The 23,015-nt window shown below is 44.4% G+C and overlaps 7 protein-coding genes across 7 annotated transcripts; 2 read left to right on the forward strand and 5 right to left on the reverse strand.

Annotated features, from left to right (window-relative positions):
- Nucleotides 1–272: 272 nt before the first annotated feature.
- Nucleotides 273–6,270, reverse strand: K460DRAFT_406209 (uncharacterized protein; the record flags this gene model as incomplete). Its single annotated transcript, XM_040936928.1, has 2 exons — nt 273–292; nt 5,490–6,270. 2 exons carry the CDS (start codon nt 6,268–6,270, stop codon nt 273–275), a joined length of 801 nt encoding a protein of 266 aa, XP_040788545.1.
- A 1,662-nt stretch (nt 6,271–7,932) lies between these two features.
- Nucleotides 7,933–8,769, reverse strand: K460DRAFT_355719 (uncharacterized protein; the record flags this gene model as incomplete). Its single annotated transcript, XM_040931898.1, has 3 exons — nt 7,933–8,046; nt 8,091–8,184; nt 8,231–8,769. 3 exons carry the CDS (start codon nt 8,767–8,769, stop codon nt 7,933–7,935), a joined length of 747 nt encoding a protein of 248 aa, XP_040788546.1.
- Nucleotides 8,770–9,119: 350 nt separating this feature from the next.
- Nucleotides 9,120–10,288, reverse strand: K460DRAFT_417157 (uncharacterized protein; the record flags this gene model as incomplete). Its single annotated transcript, XM_040937857.1, has 2 exons — nt 9,120–9,801; nt 9,849–10,288. 2 exons carry the CDS (start codon nt 10,286–10,288, stop codon nt 9,360–9,362), a joined length of 882 nt encoding a protein of 293 aa, XP_040788547.1. The 3' UTR covers nt 9,120–9,359.
- Nucleotides 10,289–10,566: 278 nt separating this feature from the next.
- K460DRAFT_338799 (FAD/NAD(P)-binding domain-containing protein) lies at nt 10,567–12,811 on the reverse strand. Its single transcript, XM_040931062.1, has 2 exons — nt 11,012–12,811; nt 10,567–10,946 (listed from the first exon to the last, which is right to left on the reverse strand). The coding sequence occupies exons 1-2, from the start codon at nt 12,349–12,351 to the stop codon at nt 10,898–10,900; spliced, it is 1,389 nt and encodes a 462-aa protein (XP_040788548.1). The 5' UTR covers nt 12,352–12,811; the 3' UTR covers nt 10,567–10,897.
- Nucleotides 12,812–13,936: 1,125 nt separating this feature from the next.
- On the forward strand, nt 13,937–16,304 carry K460DRAFT_285744 (78 kDa glucose-regulated protein precursor; the record flags this gene model as incomplete). Its single annotated transcript, XM_040928842.1, has 11 exons — nt 13,937–14,106; nt 14,159–14,460; nt 14,511–14,614; nt 14,661–14,811; nt 14,859–15,007; nt 15,056–15,145; nt 15,201–15,380; nt 15,433–15,586; nt 15,636–15,898; nt 15,966–16,083; nt 16,144–16,304. The coding sequence occupies 11 exons, from the start codon at nt 13,937–13,939 to the stop codon at nt 16,302–16,304; spliced, it is 1,842 nt and encodes a 613-aa protein (XP_040788549.1).
- An 875-nt stretch (nt 16,305–17,179) lies between these two features.
- On the forward strand, nt 17,180–19,486 carry K460DRAFT_377306 (uncharacterized protein; the record flags this gene model as incomplete). The annotated part of the gene is made up of 1 exon (XM_040934960.1): nt 17,180–19,486. The coding sequence occupies one exon, from the start codon at nt 17,180–17,182 to the stop codon at nt 19,484–19,486; it is 2,307 nt and encodes a 768-aa protein (XP_040788550.1).
- A 1,613-nt stretch (nt 19,487–21,099) lies between these two features.
- On the reverse strand, nt 21,100–22,843 carry K460DRAFT_338806 (aldehyde dehydrogenase). Its single transcript, XM_040931063.1, has 3 exons — nt 22,631–22,843; nt 22,146–22,576; nt 21,100–22,076 (listed from the first exon to the last, which is right to left on the reverse strand). The coding sequence occupies exons 1-3, from the start codon at nt 22,740–22,742 to the stop codon at nt 21,162–21,164; spliced, it is 1,458 nt and encodes a 485-aa protein (XP_040788551.1). The 5' UTR covers nt 22,743–22,843; the 3' UTR covers nt 21,100–21,161.
- Between the last annotated feature and the right edge of the window lie 172 nt (nt 22,844–23,015).

Raw genomic sequence — 23,015 nt, forward strand, 5'->3', positions numbered from 1 at the left:
TACAGGCATATTACTTACTATTTTTACTTTATTACTAGATTTATAATGTATTTTATATTTTTTTATTAGAATACTAAAAATTTAAATAAAAAATAAAAGAAAATATTTAGTTACTAAAAGTTAATACTAAAAAAAAAAAAATTTAAAAAGTAGAAAAAATTTTAAAAAAATATACTAAAAAAGGACAATTTTAGTATTTATTATACTAAAAAGGCTATAATAAGTTTTAAAATACTTAAACCCTAGTATTAAACTTTAAAAATATAAATAATTTAACCCGCGAAGATAGGACCTAATATATTATTAATAGCTTATATTATTAGTAATTTTACTATGTATTGCGTATTTTTATTTTTAAAATTGCTAAGTAATAAACTTCTAATTTTTAATATAACTTTAACTGCTAAAGCATAGTTTTTTTTAATAATTTTTAAGCACATATCTAAATATCTAGTATAATATTAGATTGCTACTAAACAACTAACTAATACTAGGCCTTTAAGTAATAATAATTATAAAATAATAATAATATTATAAATAATAGTAATGCAGATAATAGCAACGCAAATAACTTTTTTTGCAATGCAATTTTTTTTGCTTTTTTTTGCTTATATTTTTTTTTTATTGCTTAGATTAATTGCTTGCTCTTTTAACCCTTTAAAGTATTTATTAAAGTTATTTAAGTATTTATACAATTTCTACAGCTGCAAAAAGCTACTGCTTTTAATTATTAAATTACTAGTAACTGTAATAGCGCAAAAATAATTTCTAATATAGTTAAATAAGCTTTTTATTTTAAAAAGCTATATAAATAGCTTTAAGCTTTTTTTGCTAATTAGTAATAAAGGCTTTTTAGCCTGCAGTTAAACTATAGTAAAAAATCTATATTTAGCAGCTAACAATAAATATAGCTAATATATCTAACTTTTTCTAATAAAATTTTTTTTAATTAAAACAGTCTAGATTTTTAAAAAAAAAGTAATTAAGTGTAAGGTGCTTTAGCATGCTAAAAAGCTTAGTATTTAAATTTTAAAAAATTTGTTTAAGCTTACTAAAGCACTTAAATACTTATTTATACTAATTTAATATACTAGTTTTATATAAAAAGCTATTTTAGTATAAAGCATTTTTTATAATATTTAATAGAATAATAAGGCAAAAGGCAGGATTAAGGAAATTATTAATAAGCGTTATATAAATAGCGTTAGTAAATATTATATAATTATTAGTAATTAATATAGCTTACTATAAAAGTATAGGCAGATAATTGCATAAAAAAAAATATCTTTTTATATATATATTATATATTTAAAACTACTGCCTGCGGCTTTTTACTTTTAACTATTACAAGTTTTATTGCTAATTATACAAAATACTATAGCTTATAATTTTTGCAAGCTAACTTGCTAAATTAAAGCTATAATTAATACTTTATATACTATTATTAATTGCTTATTTTTATTTAAAAAATTATTAGTTAAAGCGTAAGCTTATAACTATGCTAAGCTTCTAATATTAAGCTAAAAATTTATTTATACTTTTACAATAAATTGTAGTAAAAATTTAAAATTTAAGTACTTAGCATTGCCTAACAAGTTAATTACTATTAAAATTTAATAGTTATATTACTATAATTTTTAAATAATAATATATTAAGTCTGCTAATAGTAATTGTTAAAAGTTTTTTAATAATTTATTTAGCTAGCCTAGTATTGTATAAATTTTATTACTTTAATACTATAATAAAGTGCTAAGTATAGCACTTAAACTATAATTTTATACTAACTTTTTCTACTACGTTGTATAATCTGCTTTTGCGTCGACTTTACTTTTATTTATAGAAATATAAATAATTTAATTAAAAAATTTAAGTAAAATTAATAAGCACTATAGTTAAAAAAAAATAAAAAAATATAGTTTATACAAGCAAGATGCATACATATTGCATATAAAAAAAATTTATTTATAGTAAAAGCTTATAAGCTAAAGTATTTATAATTTATAAAGTTAAAAAATAAATAAAAAAAATACTATTTAAAAAACTCCTTAAACTAATTACTTTTTTTTAAAAAAGCCAGCTTTATTAAAAAATTTATTTATTTTTTTATTAGTAGTAGCTTTTTTTTTAAAAAATAGGCGCAGTAAGTATAATATATAAAAGCTTAGCTTTAGCTTTAAATTTAAAATTAAATTTAAAATTACTACTATTAATACTATTTTAAAGCGCAGTTAGCAAGTATTATAAGTATATATAATATATAAATATATTATTTTAATTAAATAGCTAATAACTTATTTTAAAATAGTTACAATACAACGCTGCTTAGCTAAAATTAATTTTAAAAACTAAAGAAAAGTTGTAAGTACTTAAGTAGCTATACTTATTAAAATTTTAAAATAAATAATAATATAGTAATAGTTTATAAATTTTAAATTAAATTAGCGCTAATAGCGCGTAAGCTTAATGCTAGTTTAAATAATTATAATATTAATTTTAAAAATTATAATATTAGTAATTACTATACTATAGCAAGTGCGCAGTATATATAAATAATTTAAGCAATTATTAAACTTATAAAATACTTATATTAATTAGTTAAAATATACTTATAATAAACTATTTTAAAATATTTATAAAGTTATAGCTACTATAGTTACTAATAGCGTAATAGTTATAATAGCAATACTTAAAGTAATTGCAGTTTTTTTTTTATTTAGTAATATTTTAAGTATAGCGCATACAAGTTGCAATTATAATAATATAATTAGTATATTTTTTTTTTGCGCTAAATATAAAAAAGCAAGTATTATATATATGCGCCTTTTTAATATACTTAAAATTTAAATAATAAATTATAATAGTAAGCGCAATAGGTGCGTTGTATGCGTATAAAAAATATAAATTAAATAAATTATAAAAGCTTAAAGCAATAAAATAATAGTAGTTTATAAAAGTTTTTTATTATTAAGCTTTACTATATTACTATAAACTATTTATTTACTTTTATTTTTATATAAAGAAAGTATATAACGCGCTTTATTTATATAATATAATAATTATATAATAAACGCAAAATTATTGCGCACGCGTAGAAAATCTACTAAAAGTATTATAATATAATAATATATAAAAAGAATTTTGTATACTAGCAAGACGCTAGCTAGCTAAAAAAATTTTATAATAAAATATTATTACTAGGAATTAGTATTACAGTAATACTATACTATTTTTTTTAAAAATTAGTATATATATAAAAATTTTATATTTAACTTACGCTATACCTGCAAAATAGTAGTATTAAGTATTATTAATTTATTAAGCTAAAAAATAGTTTTTTATTAATTATTTTTTTTTTATTTTTTATAGCGTAAAGTAAATACTATTGCCTAAAGCTACTCCTTAATATTAGTAGTTATTAAAAGCAAAAAATCAATATTTAGTACTATAAAATAATAATAATAAAGTTTAGAACTATAATTAGCAACTATTTTAATTTATTTTAAAAAAATTAATATAATTATAAATATTTTTGTATTTAAAGTACTTTTACAAAACTAGCAATAGCTTAATTAGGGCGTAGGCGCTTTGAAAATCCTCTTAGTATACTATTTATTTTTTATAAGTACTAAAGTTCTAGATACCTACCAAATTGCTTTTAATTTCCTTGACCTATAATAGCGCTCTCTTATAGTAAACAGACTAATAAAGCTTTACAGAACTTGCACTCTACTATTTATATTCTTTTTATAAACAGGTTTGTTTTGCATATACGCGGAGACTTTTAATAAATACTAAGTTTAGCTTCAACTCTCTTATATTAGATCTAGAAGGCCTTTGCATTCTTTTACCTTCTCTGCTTACTATAATATGCGTAGGCGCAAATGCTTTTTATGTCTAAATAAGGAGCATATTTGTAGAACTTAGATTAATATTAGAAATGCTATATAGGGCATATATTTACTAACTTGCTTGCTGCTAATACGTAGCCCTACTAAGAATTATAGCATAGCTATTCTAGAAGGAATGCAATGTATTTCCTAGCTAAATTTCTACTTCTTATAATGTAGCGTAGCAGCATTTAATAGTTTTTAGAGCAAAAAGATTTTTAAAGCGCTTATACTCTAGTTAAGCTATTGCTAGTTTTATAAAAGTACTTTAAATGCGGAAATATTTATAATTATATTAATTTTTTTAAAATAAGTTAAAATAATTGCTAACTATAATTTTAAATTTTATTATTATTTTCTTATAGTACTAAATATCAATTTTCTAATAAGTCTAATACAAAATTTAATTATATTTAATAATTTAAATATAAAAAGAATTACTTGCTTTTTAAGCTTATATAAAGCTTTTTTACTCTATAATTTCTAGCTTTTATCTATTATACTTTTATATAATAGCAAAATAATTTTTTTTTTTTTTTACTTATTTTAGTATTAACTTTTTAGACCTGCTTTAGCCAGAACTTTAAAAGCCTTTTTTTAATAACTTTATTATAAAAAAAGCTTAGTAGTTTAAAAAAATAAAAAAAAATATAGTTTTAATATAGCTTGCTTTTTTTTATTAAAACTATATAATAAGTAAAAAACTTTTATTTTTTTATATTTATTTACTAATAATGTACTAAAAGCTACGCTAAGTATTAAGCTTATTAAAGTAGCTAAAATAGCTGCTTTTTACTAGCTACTTTAAAAACTAGTTACTAAAATTAAAACTATAAAAAACTATAACTATATAAACTTTTTTAAAAACTTTAAAAAGATGCTAAAAGTATAGTTATATAAGCTATATAGGCTATAAGTACTAAAGCAATAGTAAAAATTAGCATTTAATAAATAAAAACTTTAAAAAAATAAAAAAAATTTAAAATTAGTATTTAATTAAATATAAGAGCGGAAATTAAGTAACTAAAGTATTATTTTTATTAAAATAGGCTAGTTAGGAAACTATAGTTAAGAGCTACTGCTAGACTATTCTAGGCAGAAGAAATTGAACGCGTACGTTGAGGAGACTTTGAGAACTTTAAGAATTTCTAGAGCAAGTAAGCTTCTTAGTATAGAGCAGTGTGGTTGTCTTCAGGAACTCTAAAATCTATCTAGTAATCCTAAGAAGTATGCTTAGAGACGTCCAGCGTATTATAGGGTAGTAATGAATAAGGTATAAAGAGGCCTAGGAGAACACAGGGCTAGGTGGTACGTGCTGCTACTGCTAACTAACGCCTCTCGCGATAGACCTTAGTACATTTCGCCTTCTGTAGGTGTCATAGTCTAGGACACATGTGCAGGCCTTCAGTTATTCACAGGTCAAGTTTTGGCCCTATTGCGTATGCTCTAGGAGGCCCTTGTGGGCTCTTGATTGTGTGCCTATCATATAATACATAGGCGCGGAGGCCTCTAGCATGCTATCTACTCCTTGCTCTACGGGTGGCTGAATCCAGGGCAACGGCCATTACACCCACCCGCAGACCACGCCGGACAGACCTTACGCTTCACTATCTCAACGTGCCTCAGCGGCAACTCGAATGCGTTGACTTTCGTGGGCTCCTTGACCCGCGCTTTGAGCGCAGCGATCTCTTCCTCAAGCGCCGAAACCTTAGCATCCGAATCCATCTTCTGGTTGAACATCTCATTGAACAACTCTTGCGATTCCTCCGCGTCGTTTTTCAGAACACGATTCTGCGCGGTCAGTCGTGCGTTCTCCTGAGAGTACTGCGCGGCTTCCTCCGCTGAGCGGGATTGGCCGTCAATGACTAGAGCCATCTCGCGTTGCATTGCCCCCATGACCCGGTCGTTATCCGTGTTGTTGAAATCGAGCATCTCTTTGGCGTCATCGCGCTCAATCTTCTGCAGGAATAGCTCTCGTTCGATCGAAGTGATGGAGTCCTCTAGGGCCGGGTCCATTGACAGCTTCAGCTTCTTTATGACCATTCCGGCTTTGGCGTTCAAGCGTCCGAGGTCCGATACTCCCTTACGAGTAGGGTGAAAGCGGATGCTGTCGTTGATGTTTTTACGGCGGCCTGTGTTGAGCGCATTGATATGAGTTCTCAGCGCACTGTTGTCGCTCTTTGTCTTGCGGTACAAGTCCACGTAATAATTGAGAGCACCATGAGTCAATGCTAACTCATTCTGCGATTTCTCAAGTTGCGCTTTTAGTTCTGCCGTTTCTTGTTGTGCTTCTGTCGTCAAAGCATGTTGGGTTGGGTTTGGAGAAGTCTCTGCACCAGCCAGGTCGTTCATATCGGTATCCATGTTGTAGTCGTTAGCCATCGTGATTTCTTTCCTAACGACGGAAGGTGTAAAGATTCGATCTGAAGGCTGTGAGAGCTACCTGGAGCCAGAAGTGTCTCGGGTAGAGTGGAAGTGGCGTGTGGTTGAGGTGAGCGAACTGACTGTAGGTCGAGGTGGAAGAAGTAATAGCTGAGAACCTGTGGGAATGTCGGAAAAAATGAAGGTGAAATCTAAATAGTGCGGGCGAGGGTGCACGGTCTCGTTCTGCTCAGGTGATTGCCGCATTCACCTCAAAAGTCACATCTCCGCCATCCTCTATTTTGGTCAGTTCTGACCAAAGATCCCCGCACTTAGTCTATAGTATGTGCTGATTAAAAGTATTCCCCAGGCTGTCAAACAGTGCCTAAATTGGCTGCCCGAATGTTGTCTAACATGCGGGCTCTAGTGAGTTTATTTCAAGTCTTTCCGCAATAATTGCAGCCCTAAAAACAAGTATTCAATATTAGTAGAGTATCCAAAATGGCTGTAACTCTACTCATTACGTATAAACGTTTAGCTCACATGCAACTTTTGCGCGTAGTTGGCACGTGCTTTCACCTTCACCATGGCTGCCTGGCTGCGGGCTGTCGGGCTGTCGGGCTGACTTCGGTTAGGGTCAGGTCACGCGGTCCGAGCGCCCACGGCCCCCCCAAGCACATATAAACCCCTCCCACCCGTTTCCTGAACTTTCTTACTCCAACCTCCGCCCTCCACAACTCAACTGCAACCTCGCCTGCACATGAGTTCCTTACCACCACTCTCATTCCTGCCCACTTGCCTCGCCTTCCACCCGGACTCCAGCAATGGTCTCACTGTTTTTGCGGTATTCCAGCGTTGGCAGATCCAACCACCCCCACTCTCACCTCTCCGCTCGTGGACAAGATCTCATTTCGGTGACTTCAGTTGGCCACGAGTTTCCATTGCAGTTCTAGCGTGGGCTTCATCGTGGTATTGTCCTACCTTATGAGCTCTTTGCCGGTCCCACGGTGTAAGCGCTGTGCTACTACTGCAGTGAGTTGGAACCACGCTTCGACGAGTTGCTTCATCGGCAGGATTTGTGCCTTCTCTCCTTGTGGCTTCACCGGGAAGAGTCGCGTCCACTCGGGCGTAGATACACGCTGTTCGCTTCGGCTGAGCTACGTGTGTCTACGAGGGCTTCTCGACGAGCGTCAGATTCCATTTGTACTAGGGAGTTTATGCCTGAAACTAGGGAGTGCATGCCCGCATGTCATGCACCAGCTGGGTCTTCGAGCCTTGTCTGGACTTCGGTCACATATCTTTTTCATTGAACATGTGCCCTTGTGGTGCTTTTCGAGGAAGAAGCTTTATACGTGCAAGATTGACTTTTGAGAGCGAGGGTATTCAGGTCATTGTGAATGAAAAGTCAGTGGAAGCGTGAGTACACAGTGTACACATTGCATGAGAATTTTCAAAGCGCCTACGCCCTAGTTGAGCTATCGCTGGTTCTATTGCAAACAAACGACGTGAATACGTTCAACGCAAAATCAAATAGTCGCACTAGAAAATATCTCACGAAAAGGTAGGGAGTTGAGCAGTGCATGGTTGGCCCAAGTAGATGCATTTTTGACTGCCTTGATCACTCGCAACGTACTCACCGATCTGCAAACCCGCTCGGTCAGAACGCCTCACAATGTCACACCTTCAAGTTGGAAATTTCCTTCTACCACGATATTCGCAGCCTCCTACTCCTCCAACCTCTCCAGCATAGTCAAGTGGTACTCCAAATCCGGGCCGTTGGGGTGATAAAGCCCACACCTACCACTGCAAATATCATCGCGAGACATGTAGACAGAGCATACTGGTCGGTCCCGAGTAGCAAGAGCTCCCATGTTCTTGTGCTTGCGTCTCCGCTTCTTGGGCGTAGGTATATCGTTCTCCAGTTTGTCCGCTGACCTAGACAGGGTGAGTGCCATGCGAGGAACTGGAAAAGATCACTTACCTCATAACCTCCTCTAGCTTGCGTGAGACCTTGGACCGTGTGAATAATCCCACGTCTACTCCTGGGGGTACAGTCGAATAAACAGCTCTTTTGGGGCCCGCGTTACGCTCTTTCTTGAGGCGCACAATGTCCTGGCGCAAAGCGTCCAGCTCACGCGCTTGCTGCTTCAGCTTGCTTACCATGTCCTCTCGCTCTGCGGTGGCCTTTACCTGAGTGTCGTGTTTCTCTTGTTCTGAAATTGCCTGGCTTGCATCCTTTGCCTTCATCGTCGCTTGCATGCGTTGGAAATTCTGTGCGACTTCACTCAACCCGGCAGGGCCCTTCGCGTGCGCCCTCCAGAAGCTCACTTCCTGCCGCAACTGCTCTAGGTCCAAGGCATCTGGACGTAGATTCAAGTCTGCGTGCGAATTCAGCTGCTTGTGCTCGCGGAGCGACCGAAGTTCATATCTTGTATCGCTCGGTTTGACGGCCCGCATCTGCACGTTGCTATGGAGTGGGGGAGAGTTGTCTACGAACATAGTTCGTTCGCGTCGTTTCATGGGTGGTGGTGATTAGGTGCGAGGAGATCGAAGTCTAGCTCACGGCGAGGAAGGGTATTCTATCCGGGGTTGTGGTACATTGGGCGGAGATCGTATGGAGGGAAGGGTGGGGAAGGTTAGAAATGCAGTTCCACAGGGCCGGGATGTAGGTAGCAGCTGCGGGCTTTGATGGGCTTGACAGGCAGTGAAAGAGCAAGTGAATGCAGAGTGCGACTAAAGACTAGAGTAAATGGGTGCTAGCATAACTGGGGAGGAGCATGGGAATGATTTGAAAAATGCAGATATGCTGTTATTATCCATTGAGTTTTTAAAGCCGTCTTGTTGCACTTTCAGCATCAAGATGGCGGTCAGCGAGGTTACTTATCTAGCCACGGTGATTCGTTTAACCGCTAAAAAAACATGAGAACCAATTTAAGGTACACATTTCTATCTCCTATTTGGCCATGTGCTCCGTAAAAGTTGGGTTGTCATTGAAGGCCTAAGTCTCTTGCCTACTGACAAGCGATAGATAGCTTCGTCGATCTGCTAGAGACCGATGATACTCTCTAGGATGATGCTACACTCGACCGTATCCTCAACCCCAACGGAATTTACCAACGAGAGATCCGACCAAGAGGCGGCAAACCCCTCTCCCTTCTAGCTTTAGGCATTTGTGTTGCATTCTTGTACCCGTCTTCCGGGTGTGCCAGAAAGCAGTGCCTGTTGGTACATTGGTTCTCTCCAGCTTCGTAAGTACTGCACTTCTTGCGCTTGCAGGCCTTCTTGCTCTTGATACAGTACTGACACGGGCTACCGTGGTCGCACTTCAAGCCGTGAGCGTAGCATTGTGTGCAAAGAACGACGTTTTGTACGTTTGTGGGGGACGGATGAAATTCTTTCAACTTCTTCTTTGCGGGCTCGGGAAAGACGGTCGTGGCTGCCAAAGGATGTAGAGGGTTTAAGTCGGTATCGACCGGGGATATAAGGGTCTTATCGGACTCCTTCCGCTTCCTCGACGTGGCCTCGCGGGCGTTGATTGTAGAGTCTTGCGCCCTGCATGTGGTTAGTCAGATACGTCGGGTTGAACTAACACTACTCACGCAGATTTGGTGAGTGCAATTGTGCTTTTTAATTCATCCACCTCCTGCAAAAGATCGGCTGCCACACCATACAGCGCCTTCAAACTGTCATCTTGTGTCTTCCTCTTGTGATTTGTCTTAGCCAGTTCTCCCTTCAGATTCAGATTTTCTTCCAAAAGACTGTTCCTGTCTGCCGCGAACGTGGAGCAGTACCCTTGCAGCTTGTTGACTTGCTGATTGAGCGAGCGCTCCCGAAAAGAGTGAGCGTGAGCCGCCAACGAGTATTTGTGCTCAGCTTCCATTCGTTTCCCTGAGAGATCGAGCAACTGAATATGTAGAGTCCGAATGATAGAAATGTAGCCAGTGTCGGGGGAGTTAGCTTCTAGCTCTCTGAGCTGATTATCGAGTCGCTTCTGGCCACCTTTATGTACATAGCTATCTGGATCAAAATTGGGATCCATCTTTCGCCCAAGGTCGATTAGTTTGTTGCGATATGTCGGTTTTTGTTGATGCGGAAACAACGATGGTTGCGCTGAACAGCGCGGGAAACCTTGCCCTACAAACGCACGTGCGGCGCATTCACTAGTGAACGTTCCACTACGGAGCATTGTAAGTCCTATTCGGAAAAGCCGAACGCACGGCTAAACCCCCGTGCCTTGACGTAAATGGTGAGCACTGGACTTGCGAATCTAATGCACAACCACCATCTATGCCGTGGCCACCTTGACAAGTAATTATAGGTTTCACTGACACTTCGCACTTATGCCCTTCCTGCCTCTTACCATGCGTCCTCGCACATACGTCCTACCGTCTACCGTCTCCAACAGCTCCCGAGCGCGTCTCTTCTTTGGACAGCAATCCAGGATAAGAAGCGCGATTACTGCACGCAGAAAGAGCTAACCACAGGCTAGATGAGCACATGAGTGACCGGAAGCAAAAGACGTCTAAGAGCAGAGTCGAAGATATACACATGTCATGGCTCAGCAAAGGATGTCTCGCTACGCTTGCTATCTTTATGAATACCAACTTGATGGCATAAGCAACGCGAATCTCTCACCATGTCTTCAGCTTCAACTCACCACAGCGTTTCGCACCGGCGACGCATTCGGCGTATCAAACCTACTTAGCAGTTAGCCAGAGCTCAGTACTGCAGCATGAATATGATAAAGAGATGGGCTCACAACCTAACACTCTCCTCCTTAACCTCGTTTCTCACGCCTGCGAGCTCCTCGAATCGTTCCTCCACCTGGCGCACATCCGACGCTAGATCGTGCAGCCAGATCCAACCGAAACGTCCGTGAAGGCTGGCAAGTACCTTGGGGATATCATCGCCAGCCACAGGGTCCATCAGATTGTATATCTCTCCACATTGTTGGCTTGTCCGGACCTGTTCCTGCGCTCTTGGGCGCCTAACCTCGTCATAGGCTTGGAACGCTGCCTCGATAATCGTCGTTCGTAGTGGTGAAGGAGAGGCAAGCGTAAAGAACGGCGTAGAGTGGTATAATTTCCCGAGCACGCGGGAGAGGACTAATGAGTCTTCGAGACACTGGCCTGCCCCGGCGCCTTGGTGTGGGCCGCCTGCATGCGCGACGTCGCCGAGCATGCAGATCAGGGAATTGTAGTAGGTGGGTGTGTTGAGATGGTGAGTGATAGCCCAACGCGTGGGTTTGGCCCAGTCGAGTAACTTCATTAACCGAGCATCGGGGTTGCAAGATTGGAAGTCCTTGAGCATGTCTTCTCGTGACACGTCGTAGGTGAAGTCGGGGTGCGTCCAGGGTTGCGTGTCACGCTTGAAAGCAACCATGTTAATCTGCTTGCCTTCGCTGATAGGGTACGTAGACAGATTTGCGCCTTTGCTCATGTACATCTTTGCGTCCGTGGCGAGGTCTCCTAGGATCTCTTTTGCGTCACTCATAGGTATTATAGCGCGATAGACGTACTTGTTCGTATACTGTGGCTCGACACACTCCGGGTATCGGTCTTCGAGGACCATGCGACGCGAAAAACCTTTTACGCCGTCACAGCCAACGACCGCAGCGTGCTCTGCGACGCTGCCGTCCTCAAATGTGAGTGTTACGCGGCCGTCAACCTGATTCATCCCCTTGACTCTCTTGTTGAACCGTACGGCATCCTTCTTGATGAAACTCGTCATGATGTCCAGCAGGTCCTTTCTATGCGCGCCAGTTCGCTCATAGTACTCTGCTCCCCAACCACCATGGCCCCACCAGCTCTCGCCTTCTCCCAGCCCTTCTTCCATACGCATAGCCTCCATCATGACATGCTTTTTCTCTGGCTTCAGATTCCCGGTGGCAATGGCCATGTACATAGCGCTAAAGCGTTTGTCGATCATGTCCATTGCGCGGAGGGCATTGGGTCCAAGGCCGACGCCAGCGCCGACTGCCGAGAATTGCGGTGCGGATTCGTAGATTGTAAAGGGGACGTTGAGGTGGTTGAGGCCGATTGCGAAGCCCAGCCCACCGATTCCAGCGCCAACGATGGCGATGTTGAAATCTTCCGAAGCCATTGTTCTCTTTCTGATCAGTCTGTAAAGGAACGTCGAAGGTTGGAACCTATGGCCTGTGGCCAAATGGAAGAATTGAGATGAACGGCTATAAACGCATACACATTACCATACCCAAGGATAGGAAAGTCCGAACTTCAGCGCGTCACCGATTGATGGACAGATGAGACAAGGACCACATATACTACAACACCAGACTGGGTTCCATTGCACGATAAACCAGCATGGATACGTACCGGTAATAGCGCACATGAGGCCCGCAATACACTGTTCGCCCCATCAGATTAGGAAGCCGGCCTCGGCTTGCAATCATGCGGGCCCAATTGATGCCGTACGAACCAGGGTCAAGGAGAGCGCTTCATGGCTTCCGTCACGCAACCGAATGTTGAGCCTGCGTGGTGTCTTTGGCGCCGGTTCTTTGTTCCGTTGTGGTTGTGGCGGCTGTCGGTCGGGTTTGAGTTTGGGCTAGCTGGGCACAAGATCCCTACCTGATGCTATCATTGCTGACGACGTTCTTTGTAAAACGCGACTTTCGGTAGAGTGCGGGTAGATGTAGCCGAGGATACGGCATCTACGGCAGCTACGGCAGATTTTAGCTGTATAGAGTAAGGCGCTGGGTACTTAGGGAACGTTGAACCTTACGCGACCCCCGCACTCGCCCCTAAATATCTGACGACAAATCTATGAAACAGTTGATCTATTCGCCTACATTATCGGCAGTGAGCCATTTCAGTATGATGAATTATCACATGTTTAGGGCACGACGCTTGGGCAAACGACGATCCATCAAGCACTCAGCCTGACTATGAGCTCGCAAATGACCATCCCCACCGTTATCCACAACCGCACTCGCTCGCGACGGTCGGTAGCCTAGAGCATGAATACACAAATGGGCAAGTCGCTTTATGCTGGATTCGCGATTCACAGTACCCTTCCCAGCAGGCCTATAATCATGAGACTTGCACTTAATCTAACGACGAACCAGCAAAGGCGGTAAGCCGTATATGTCACCGCAGATCCGTGGTGTATAGCAAGAAAGATATCTTCTGTGAGCGGGACGATTCTTTCCTGCTTTGGAATCCTCTACGTTGAATTTCGCCTTCTTGAATCGAGCGTGCGAAGTTGAATAGGCTCCCACATATTGGACTGTCAGACCTCACTAGAGTTTTCGTTTACAACGTGCTGGATGTCTGTCATCATGGCCATATACTCAATCTCTTGGTAAGTTGCCAGTTGGCAAGACTGCTGTGGCAACGTGGTTATTACGCTTTTGTCTGCTCACAGTGGAGACGAGAGAGAGTAAGGCGCCCGGCACCTTTAGGCAGACACTGTGAAGCGGTTATCGATAAGAAAGGCCAGTCTGCCTTGGCGAATACGAGGACGCCAGATTGCAACTTGCATTCTTATACTGTCAAAAACGTATAAACGTAGTACGCGCGCTTATTATCACGTAGAAAGCTTTCATTTCGCCTGTGCAAAGATACATAGAATACCTACTTCTGCTCTATTCCACACCAACTCTAATTCTAGAGCTTGGCGGATCTTGCACTACTCTTCAACAGTTCCATCTACGGCATCAACGTTCACCATGGCAGGACGTGGTCGAAACCAAGTGACACGAGATAAAGGAAGATGGAATATTCTATTTTACCTGGCCCTCGTATTGTGTGTTGGTCTTTTTCTCACAGCGCGCTCAGAAGAAGTAGATAGTCCCATTATTGGCATTGACTTGGGCACAACGCACTCTTGTGTGGCCGTGTGCGTTGTTTCAGATACTCCGATGCGGAGTTCCCTTACTGACTACTTACAGCATGAGAAATGGTCGCGTGGAGATAATTCCTAATGATCAGGGTAATCGGACCACGCCCTCGTGGGTCGCCTTCACTGACGATGGGCGGCTCATCGGTAATGCGGCGAAGGATCAGTTCCTGTCAAATCCCCACCGGACAATCTACGACGTGAAGCGAATCATCGGCCGGAACATCAGTGAGGTGGACGTGCAGAAGAATCTCCGGACATTCCCGTTCGAGGTCGTTGAATCAAACGGGATACCAAAGGTGCACGTAGAGGTGCAGGGACAGAAGGAGGAATATAGTCCTGAAGAGGTCTCTGGTAAGCAGCTTGTGCAGTCCACAGCAATATCTCGAATTAATTGCGAGCAGCCATGATTTTGGGCAAGATGAGGGACATTGCTGAAGCATATTTGGGCGAGAAGGTAACCAGGGCTGTGGTCACTGTTCCCGCCTACTTCAATGAAGCCCAGAGGGTAAGTCCAATGACTGCATGCCTAGTATCCCACTGACTGTCTCCAGGCCGCTACCAAAGACGCAGGCACCATTGCCGGCTTAGACATTCTCCGCATTTTCAATGAGTCGACCGCCGCTGCGCTAGCCTATGATCTAGACAAGATTAACAATAGTGAACGTCAAGTCTTGGTTTACGATCTTGGGGGTGGCACTTTCGGTACTAAGCCCTTTTTCAGTTGACGACTGGGATCTGACATGGGATAGATGTAACTATTTTCAGCATCGAAGAAGGCGTTTTCGAAATACTCGCGACGGCTGGTGATATGCATCTTGGTGGCGAAGACTTTGATCAGCAAGTTGTGGACTATTTTGTGAAGAAGTACAATAAGGAAAATGATGTTGATATTCGCAAGGTAGGTAAGCCCCTGGAAACAAAAGTTACTTTACTAATATCATAGCAGGATACGACGACTATGAGAAAGCTAAAGCGTGAAGTTGAGCGCGCCAAACGTGTTTTGTCTTTTGAAACGACCACCAAGATTGAGATTGAAGTACGTATTCGGAATGCTTGGAATTGTTCTTCAAACGCTGACAGTCTTCTTGCAGACCTTCCACGACGGCAACGACTTCTCTGAGACCTTGACACGCGCTAGATTCGAAGAGCTGAACAATTCTCTATTCGAGAAAACGTTGAAGTCGGTTGAACAGGCCCTGAAGGATGCCAAGTTTAAAAAGAGCGACATTGATGACATTGTTCTGGCTGGCGGCTCGTCCCACATTCCAAAGGTACTCGGGCTTCCTTATTTTGGCATCGTATGACGGTTCTAACAGCATCCAGGTGCAGTCAATGGTCGAGGAATTCTTTGGCAAGCCAGCTCAGAAGAGCATCAACCCAGACGAAGTAGTTGCCCATGGTGCCGCTGTCATGGGTGGGGTTATCTCGGAGCCCAGAGTCGGATGTCCCCTGCTTGAAGTGAATCCCTCGACTCTCGGTACGGCGGCCAATCTTGTATACCTCCCCATCAACTAACAAGACTCCAGGCATCGAGACCACCGGGGGGCTCATGGCCCCAATAATCAAGCGCGGCACAACTCTCCCCACTCATAAGTCTCTGATTTTCAGCACGGCAGTAGACAATCAAACAACAGTCCTGATCCAGGTGTACGCGGGAGAACGAAGTCTTACCAAGGATAACCACTTCCTTGGGAAGTTCGAGCTTCAGAATATTCCTCCGGCACCGCGTGGTGTGCCGCAGATCGAGGTCAGCTTCGAGTTGGAAGAGGACGATCTTATGCATGACGGTGTTCTGCGAGTGGGTTGTCGGACTGCTCGATTCCTCATGACCACGTACTGACGAGTCTTAGGTTAAGGCCCGCGATGAAGCAACTGGCAAAACACAGTCCATCACTATTGAGCACGACAAGGGGCGCCTGTCATGGGAGGACATCGAGCGCATGGTCGAAGAAGGCGAGGAGTACGCCGAAGAAGGTATGTGATGGCACTTTTGCATGTCAATGTACGGACTCCCGGCTTACTGTGTGCGTCTAGATCAGGCGAATCGCAAACGGATAGAAGCACGCTATGGGGGAGAGAACTATGGTTTCAGCCTGGAGGGCCACGTCAAGCTGGTGTATCCAATCTCGAGCAAGGCGTATGATAGAATAGTAGAGGGGGAAGTTGGCGAGCCAAGTGTGCACGATGAGCTTTGATGGGGATTCCTTTGTGTATTTTGATGTTTGAGAGATGTCCATTGCCCTTGTTTGATATCTTAGCATGGCACGCATAACGCATTTGGCTACCAGCCCAAACCGACCGTTGAATTGGATACGTGCCAAAGTAAGACGCGCATAGAATTTGCGTAAGCAAAAGTGATAGATATAGATGCCCAACTACCACTTCTCACCCCTTGGCTCTTTTGCGGTCGTTCTGCCGTCAACTCATGTCACCGTGGAGGCGGAGTGGCTGTCGAGAATGTCATGACGGCAAGCCCTGACTTCATGGGTCAGTATCTCCATCACTCACCCGCGTCCATTAATTGACGACAACTCTAGTAATGGGCATGTCGTCGGAAACCTTCTGGGGGAAAAGAAGGAGCAGCAAAGTTCGAGGCGTTGATGGAAGACTTGTCAGGGGGAGGCCTAGAAATCACGCGAACTGCATGCGAGATACTGACTAGAGCGTCAACATTTAGTCCATGCGGCACTGGGGAAGCTTGGGGCCAAGAGGATTGGAATCATCACGCTGTACAAATATGAATTAGATGGAGCTGAATAATGAGGCGTGCTCCTGCACGTCCACCCGCTCTGGTGTTGGTTGGTAACTTTGGCAGGGGCCGCCCCAAGCGCCGGTAGTCGCGACCGGGCGTAGCCAGCGGGAGGGAGACGACAGCTCCATGTCCAAGTTAGGCCAACGCTCAACCTCTCGAGTCCCGGCATTCGTATCGCCAATTCTTAGTAGTCGATGCATCTCTCTCACTCCAGACAGTAGCATGTCGATAGTCTAGAGCTGCAATGCCCCCAGGACCTCGAGCTCTGCCCGCCATGCTTCTCCCCGCGTCCTGACGCCGTCGCTACCTCGGAATACCATGTCGTCCGTCTCTCCCCCTACGCCTGCGCCGACTGCGACTACGACTGCGACTGCGACCGCCACCGCCACCGCGCCCACGAGCAGCCAAAACTCTCGCCGAGTACCGCTCGATAAGCGGAAGCGGACCGAGACGAGTTGCGACAAGTGCAAGTCGCGCAAGCAAAAGTGCAGAAAGGAGCCGGGCCAAGACAGCTGTCGCTACTGCAGCGAGAACAAGATAGAATGCATGATAACGAAGCCGCGCAAGAAGCGCCTGTACGGCAGTGTCGAAGGCCTAGGGAACCGACTGGCGCTGCTCGAGTCGCTGGTCAAGGGCCTGCTCCCCGAGGCCGACGTTTCCAACATGGACGAGATGCGCGAGCTGGGCAACTCGCTCGGGATTCAGCTGCCAGACTCGATGGACAATGACGCCAATGGCGAGCAGAAGAGCAGCAGTGACAGAGAGGGAGAAGAGTCCATGTCGCTGCTGCCAGACCAGCAAGGACAGGTGCAGTACATTGGCCCTGCGAGCTCCTTTTCTTTCCACCTGAAGCTGCGCACCTTGGTCGGCAAGGGCGCCCCGCGAGAGTTCGTCTTGTTTGGCAGGAACGCCGCCGACCAGGAGCCGCTCGAGGGCGACAGCGACCCACACTCTCTCTCGACGCCCAGCGCGAGCGCGACATCGAATATAGACCACACCTCGCCCACTGACCGCCGCACCTCGACGAGCACAACCGAAGCCCCGAGCCTCGAGTCGCTAATAGGCGCCTTCTTCGACTACATCAACCCGGACTTCCCCGTCCTGCATGAAGCTTCGTTTCGCGAAGCCTACGAGGCATGGGTGGCGAATCCAGGGCAGGCGGACCCAGCTTGGCTGTGTGGATTCCTCTGCGTGTTGCTGCTGGCGCGGCGTGTGGCGCGCGTGTCCTTTCCAGAAGACCAGGAGCGTATGTGGTGGCGGCGGGTGCAGACACTCCTTCCTGTCGTCATCTTCACCTCGAGTGTCATGGCTGTGCAGGCCATGATGCTTGCTGCTATGCATCTCCACAATACGAACCACCGCGACGCCTGCTGGAACCTGACAGGCACTGCCATTCGCATAGCGTTTGCCATAGGCCTGCACCAGGACAAAGTGAGCACTCTGCAGACACCTCTCGCGCGAGAGCTACGGAAGCGACTCTGGTGGACCCTGTACGCGTTTGAGCAGATGCAGGTCTCGTCGTACGACCGCCCGAGTGCAATCGAGCATCCTGCGTCCAAAATCAGCTGTCCGAATGAGCGAATTATTGGCATGGCAAGCTATTCCCCGGAGGACTACTGCAAGTGGTTCAATCGAATGGTGGTGCATCTAGGCTCGGCCTGTCGCGCGCCCAAGACGATGAAATCGAATGCCAGCGAGGAGTCATACGTGGGGGCACTATCGCCCGCAGCAGGTGTGCTGCGCGACTTGGAACGGTGGAAGGACTCGATACCTCAGCATTTGCAAATGGACGCTCTGAAAACTTCTCCACTGGCATTCCAGCGGCCACTGTTACTGCTACATGCCATGTATCACTACACTGTCACTGTGCTTTGCCGTGCAGCCCTTCTTGCACGCGCTACCATACTATCCAAAGAAGGCAAGGACTCTGTGAACCCAGCACTCATAGCCATGGCACAGTCCTGCTCCGACTCGGGCAGGGATCTGGGTCGGATCATGCTCAAGCTTGAGGCTATAGGAAAGTTCGACGCCATCACCTGGTGGGACATCTGGTACACACTGGCGTCAAGCTCTGTGCTCGTCCTCGACTTCGTCTGTCTAGACAAGTTGGCCAACACAGACAGGACAACCCCGCGAATACTGCTTGCCGAGCTTGCCGAACTCGCGCAGCGTCACAGAAAGAACCCGCATATGCCCGGCACGATTGAGAAGTTTGCTTCCATTATCCCTGAATTATATTCTATGGCCGGCTCAATGAACAACGCGTCGTTCCGTGCCATTACTCCAAAAGTAGAAATCGACGACACGCCAGGCCCCTCCCGACCACCACAGCAATCAACACAGGAAGATTTGGCACTTTATCCTTACCACCACTCTTCATCCAACAGCGGCGCATACATGTTCGCCAACAACGCACCCGGCCGCTTCTACCCAGAGCAGGAGTACATAGGAACTACGTATCCAAACGCACGGCTGGAGCGGACGACGCAAATGCAATTTATGGACTTTACGATCAACAACATTCATGACTGGAACTGGGGCGATCTTGGGAGTTTACTGGGGAATGAGGGCGCGCAGAATTTACCTGCAGCGACTCCTGGTCCACATTTGCCGGGCCCGACTTAAAAGCAATATGACGTTTAGAGTTGATGGAAAAGGAGTGAGCGGATTTCTGCGTTACAATATTCCCCTTTGACTGAGAATCGTTATTAGCGCGTTAATTGCAAGCTATTTAGCCTCCCATTGTTTAAATCTTCTACAATACCCTTAGACCAATCTGTAGCGTTCAGCTAATGTGAATACCGGGGCGCAGAATCCTTCATTATCGTCGCATATATTCTCCTCTTCACATCGCGTCTTCTTCTTTCAGCGGTAGCACTACTACGAATTTGATGCGCTCTTCAACTACCTTGAAGGCATGTGCTGGATCGACATATCTGGGCTTGTGTTTCGGGTGTGTGTGCACTTTCTTAGTTGTATTTGTCATTGTCATTGCTGTTGTTGTTGTTGATTGAGCATTACGCCGTGGTGTGCTGGCATGCTGGCAAAATGTGATGGTACGCAAGACTAGTGTAGGAGAAGTATCACTGCAGCAAGCTTACATATAGGCAATACAATAGTACGTTCAACCCAGCGCTCTCGCAGAAGGACTGCCAAGTTTCTGATATTGCTAGGACTGGAACAATGTTCTCAGCTAAGCCGCGTCTATATCAGGAACAGTGAGATAATACAAGACACCCACCACGCACGGGACTTCCAGCAGTAACCGCATCCTCCAGAGATCACCGAGGTAAACCCATCAAGTCTCGCATGTTCGACCCATATTCCTTTTTCTTGCCGTGGCGCCCGCATGCCGTGCCACCTCATACCCTGCAAAACGCCTCGTCATCTCCACACCCCCATCACTTCTTCGCAGGAACTCACTGACAAACCACGGGAAACAGCTAGTTCAACTATATAACGTCTACAATTCGCACCGTATTCCGACCCAGCCGGAGCCCTCTGCTCGTCAATATATCAGACTCGTAACTCTCGGACTCCACAACCTTTCCAGCCTTTCCAGCCCAGTCCGGGAGTTCGAGTCTGATAGTCGTCGACTTGTGTCAAAATATCAAAAACGACGACCCGACCCAATAGAGCACGTGAACCCGCTGCGCGCCGTCTCCTGCCTTGCCTTGCCGCCTTCGCCTGACTCCCTTCGATGCGTTTCATCGCCCTCTGCCATCCGACTCTTGTCAATGCCAGATCTATAGCTTCCAAGAAACACCTCCTAAAACTTGTCAAATACCCCCTCCCGACCAGTGATCCCTCAAAAACACACATAGCGTCGGATCCGGGAGCTGTATGTGGGGACTGGGATACGTTCAACGAGCTTGTTGTTGACGTCGCGGACGTCAGGACAACCCAACCACTGGATTGCCGTGATGCGGAAACGGTGTTTGCATGGGGCGACCTACACAAAGACCACAACCATGTGGAGGACTTCTATGTGGAGGATTTGCCCGATAAAATGCAAGTATCATTGGACTTGCGGCTTGGCAATTGCAAATTATCTTTTTGGTAGGGCTAAGTAGGCAGGGTTAGTCATCTGTCGTTTCTTTACTTCCCTGCTTGAAATTTAAATACTGCCAATAGATAAACCTTTGAATAAAAGAATAAGGAGTTTAAAACTTGAATATATTTTATACAGACAGTAATATAGGGTATTATAAAATAGAATAGACACAAGATAATACAAGCTGGTAAATAACGCTGAAGTATCGGCGTCGATTACGATTTTAAAATATGTTTATTTATTACACTATAAGCCTCCAATCCCACTTACTCGCACATACAAGCTCTTCTGCTCAAGATAATGATCCATACTGTCCAGTAAACTCTCCCTGCCTGTGCCGCTGCCTTTCCACCCACCAAATGGCAAATCCCAGCACCCCGTCGGACTCGTACAGTTAATGCCCACCATGCCGCTTTCCAGCTTCTTGCCCACTCTCACCGCTCTTTCAAGGTCCTTCGTGTACAGAGCAGCATACAGTCCGAACTCAGTGTCATTAGCCTTTTGAATCGCTTCTTCCTCGGTAGTGAATGTGTTAATAAGGACGACAGGGCCGAAGATCTCCTCCTTTGCAATGCGCGAGTCTTCCGCAACATCGGTGAAGATCACAGGGTGGACAAGCAAAGACTTTGAGTCGCTGTTGGCTTCTGCACCAGTATCGATAGTTGATCCAGCTTCTTGCTTGCCAATGACGATGTACTTCTTCACCGTCTCATGCTGCACTTTATCTGCCTGCGGGCCATGGTTCGTCTCCTTACTCGTAGGATCGCCCAGTTTCCTACTCCTTGCATGTTTCGAGAAGGCTTCGATGAACTTGTCCTTAATGCTGGCTTGGACGTATATTCGGCTATTTGCCATGCACGTCTGGCCCGAGTTCCAATTGATGCTGTTCTCAGTTTCTTTGGCTGCTTGCTCGATGTCTGCGTCGTCGAAGATGAGGGCTGGCGACTTGCCGCCGAGCTCGAAGACGACCTTTTTGAGATTGGATTTTGCGGATGCAATTTGAATCGCGCGGCCAGTGCGAGTTGAGCCTGTGAATGACAATGCGCGGATTTTCATGTGCTCGGCCAGGGCTTGGCCTGAGACTTGACCGTGGCCCGAGAGAACGTTGATGACCCCTGGTGGGAACCCGCATTTCTCTATCCATTGGGATACCTTCCAGGGCTTCATACATCGCAATCAGCAACCATTCTTCATGTGATAAGATTTACGATAGGTATGTTTGATACTCACAGTTAAAGGCGCCTTCTCACTAGTCTTTACAACCACACAATTCCCCGCCGCTACGGCTGGCGCGACTTTCTTGGAAAAGAACACAAGTGGCGCGTTCCAAGGGATAATTATTGCTACAACGCCAAAAGGTTGGCGTAGACTCATATTCAAAAACCCGGGCGTGTTCAGGCTCGTGTGGCCCTGCGGATACGCTGCCTCGGCGAAGTAGTTGAAGTGCGTGGCTGCGTAGTGCGAATCGATGTACGTGCTGACTGGTCTTCCCATAGCAATCGCATCTAATTGAGCAAGTTCATCCTTCTCCGACACGACGAGCTCTCCCATCTTCTTCAACGGGGCGCCTCGTTGTTGCGGAGAAAGCGCGCTCCATGCTGGGAAGGCAGCTTGTGCGGCATCTACAGCAGTATTGACATCGTCCAGCGTGGCTTCAGCGACTATAGGTCTTATCAGCCGTCTTTATATGTCGTTCGAGACGACATGGGATCTACCTTTCGCGACGAGATCGCCCGTATGCGGCGAGAAGAGCTCGAACGTCGCATTGTCGCTGGCTGGAACTAGCTTATTATTGATAAACAACTGTGTTTCAATCGGGCCCTTCATTTTGTGATCGTAATCTTCCAGATCGAAGACCTCCTTGATAATCTAAGAAAGTGCCTGTGGTGGTGTAGGATACCACTTGGCATTAACACCTAACTCCGGCGATAGAGGGGTACGATCCATCCATCCCACGACCTCGGCGGTGGGGTCGAATTCAGTGCGCATTTTCCAATGCCAGCACTCCGATTAACGGCAACATGCTACCGTCAATACAGGCCCCAAGTTGTTCATATGTGACTGCTGCGGGTATCCTGCATACGGATGCGCGATATAATG

The sequence above is a fragment of the Cucurbitaria berberidis genome (assembly GCF_010015615.1).
Source record: "Cucurbitaria berberidis CBS 394.84 unplaced genomic scaffold K460scaffold_3, whole genome shotgun sequence".
NCBI lineage: Eukaryota > Fungi > Ascomycota > Dothideomycetes > Pleosporales > Cucurbitariaceae > Cucurbitaria > Cucurbitaria berberidis.

Coding starts and splice junctions, on each gene's coding strand:
- K460DRAFT_338806 (XM_040931063.1), bottom strand. CDS start 22,742: ATGAAGGGCCCGATTGAAACACAGTTGTTTATCAATAATAAGCTAGTT. Junction 22,577..22,630: donor GGGCGATCTCGTCGCGAAAG/GTAGATCCCATG, acceptor TAAGACCTATAG/TCGCTGAAGCCACGCTGGAC. Junction 22,077..22,145: donor GTGAGAAGGCGCCTTTAACT/GTGAGTATCAAA, acceptor CGATGTATGAAG/CCCTGGAAGGTATCCCAATG.
- K460DRAFT_338799 (XM_040931062.1), bottom strand. CDS start 12,351: ATGGCTTCGGAAGATTTCAACATCGCCATCGTTGGCGCTGGAATCGGT. Junction 10,947..11,011: donor GTTAAGGAGGAGAGTGTTAG/GTTGTGAGCCCA, acceptor ACTGCTAAGTAG/GTTTGATACGCCGAATGCGT.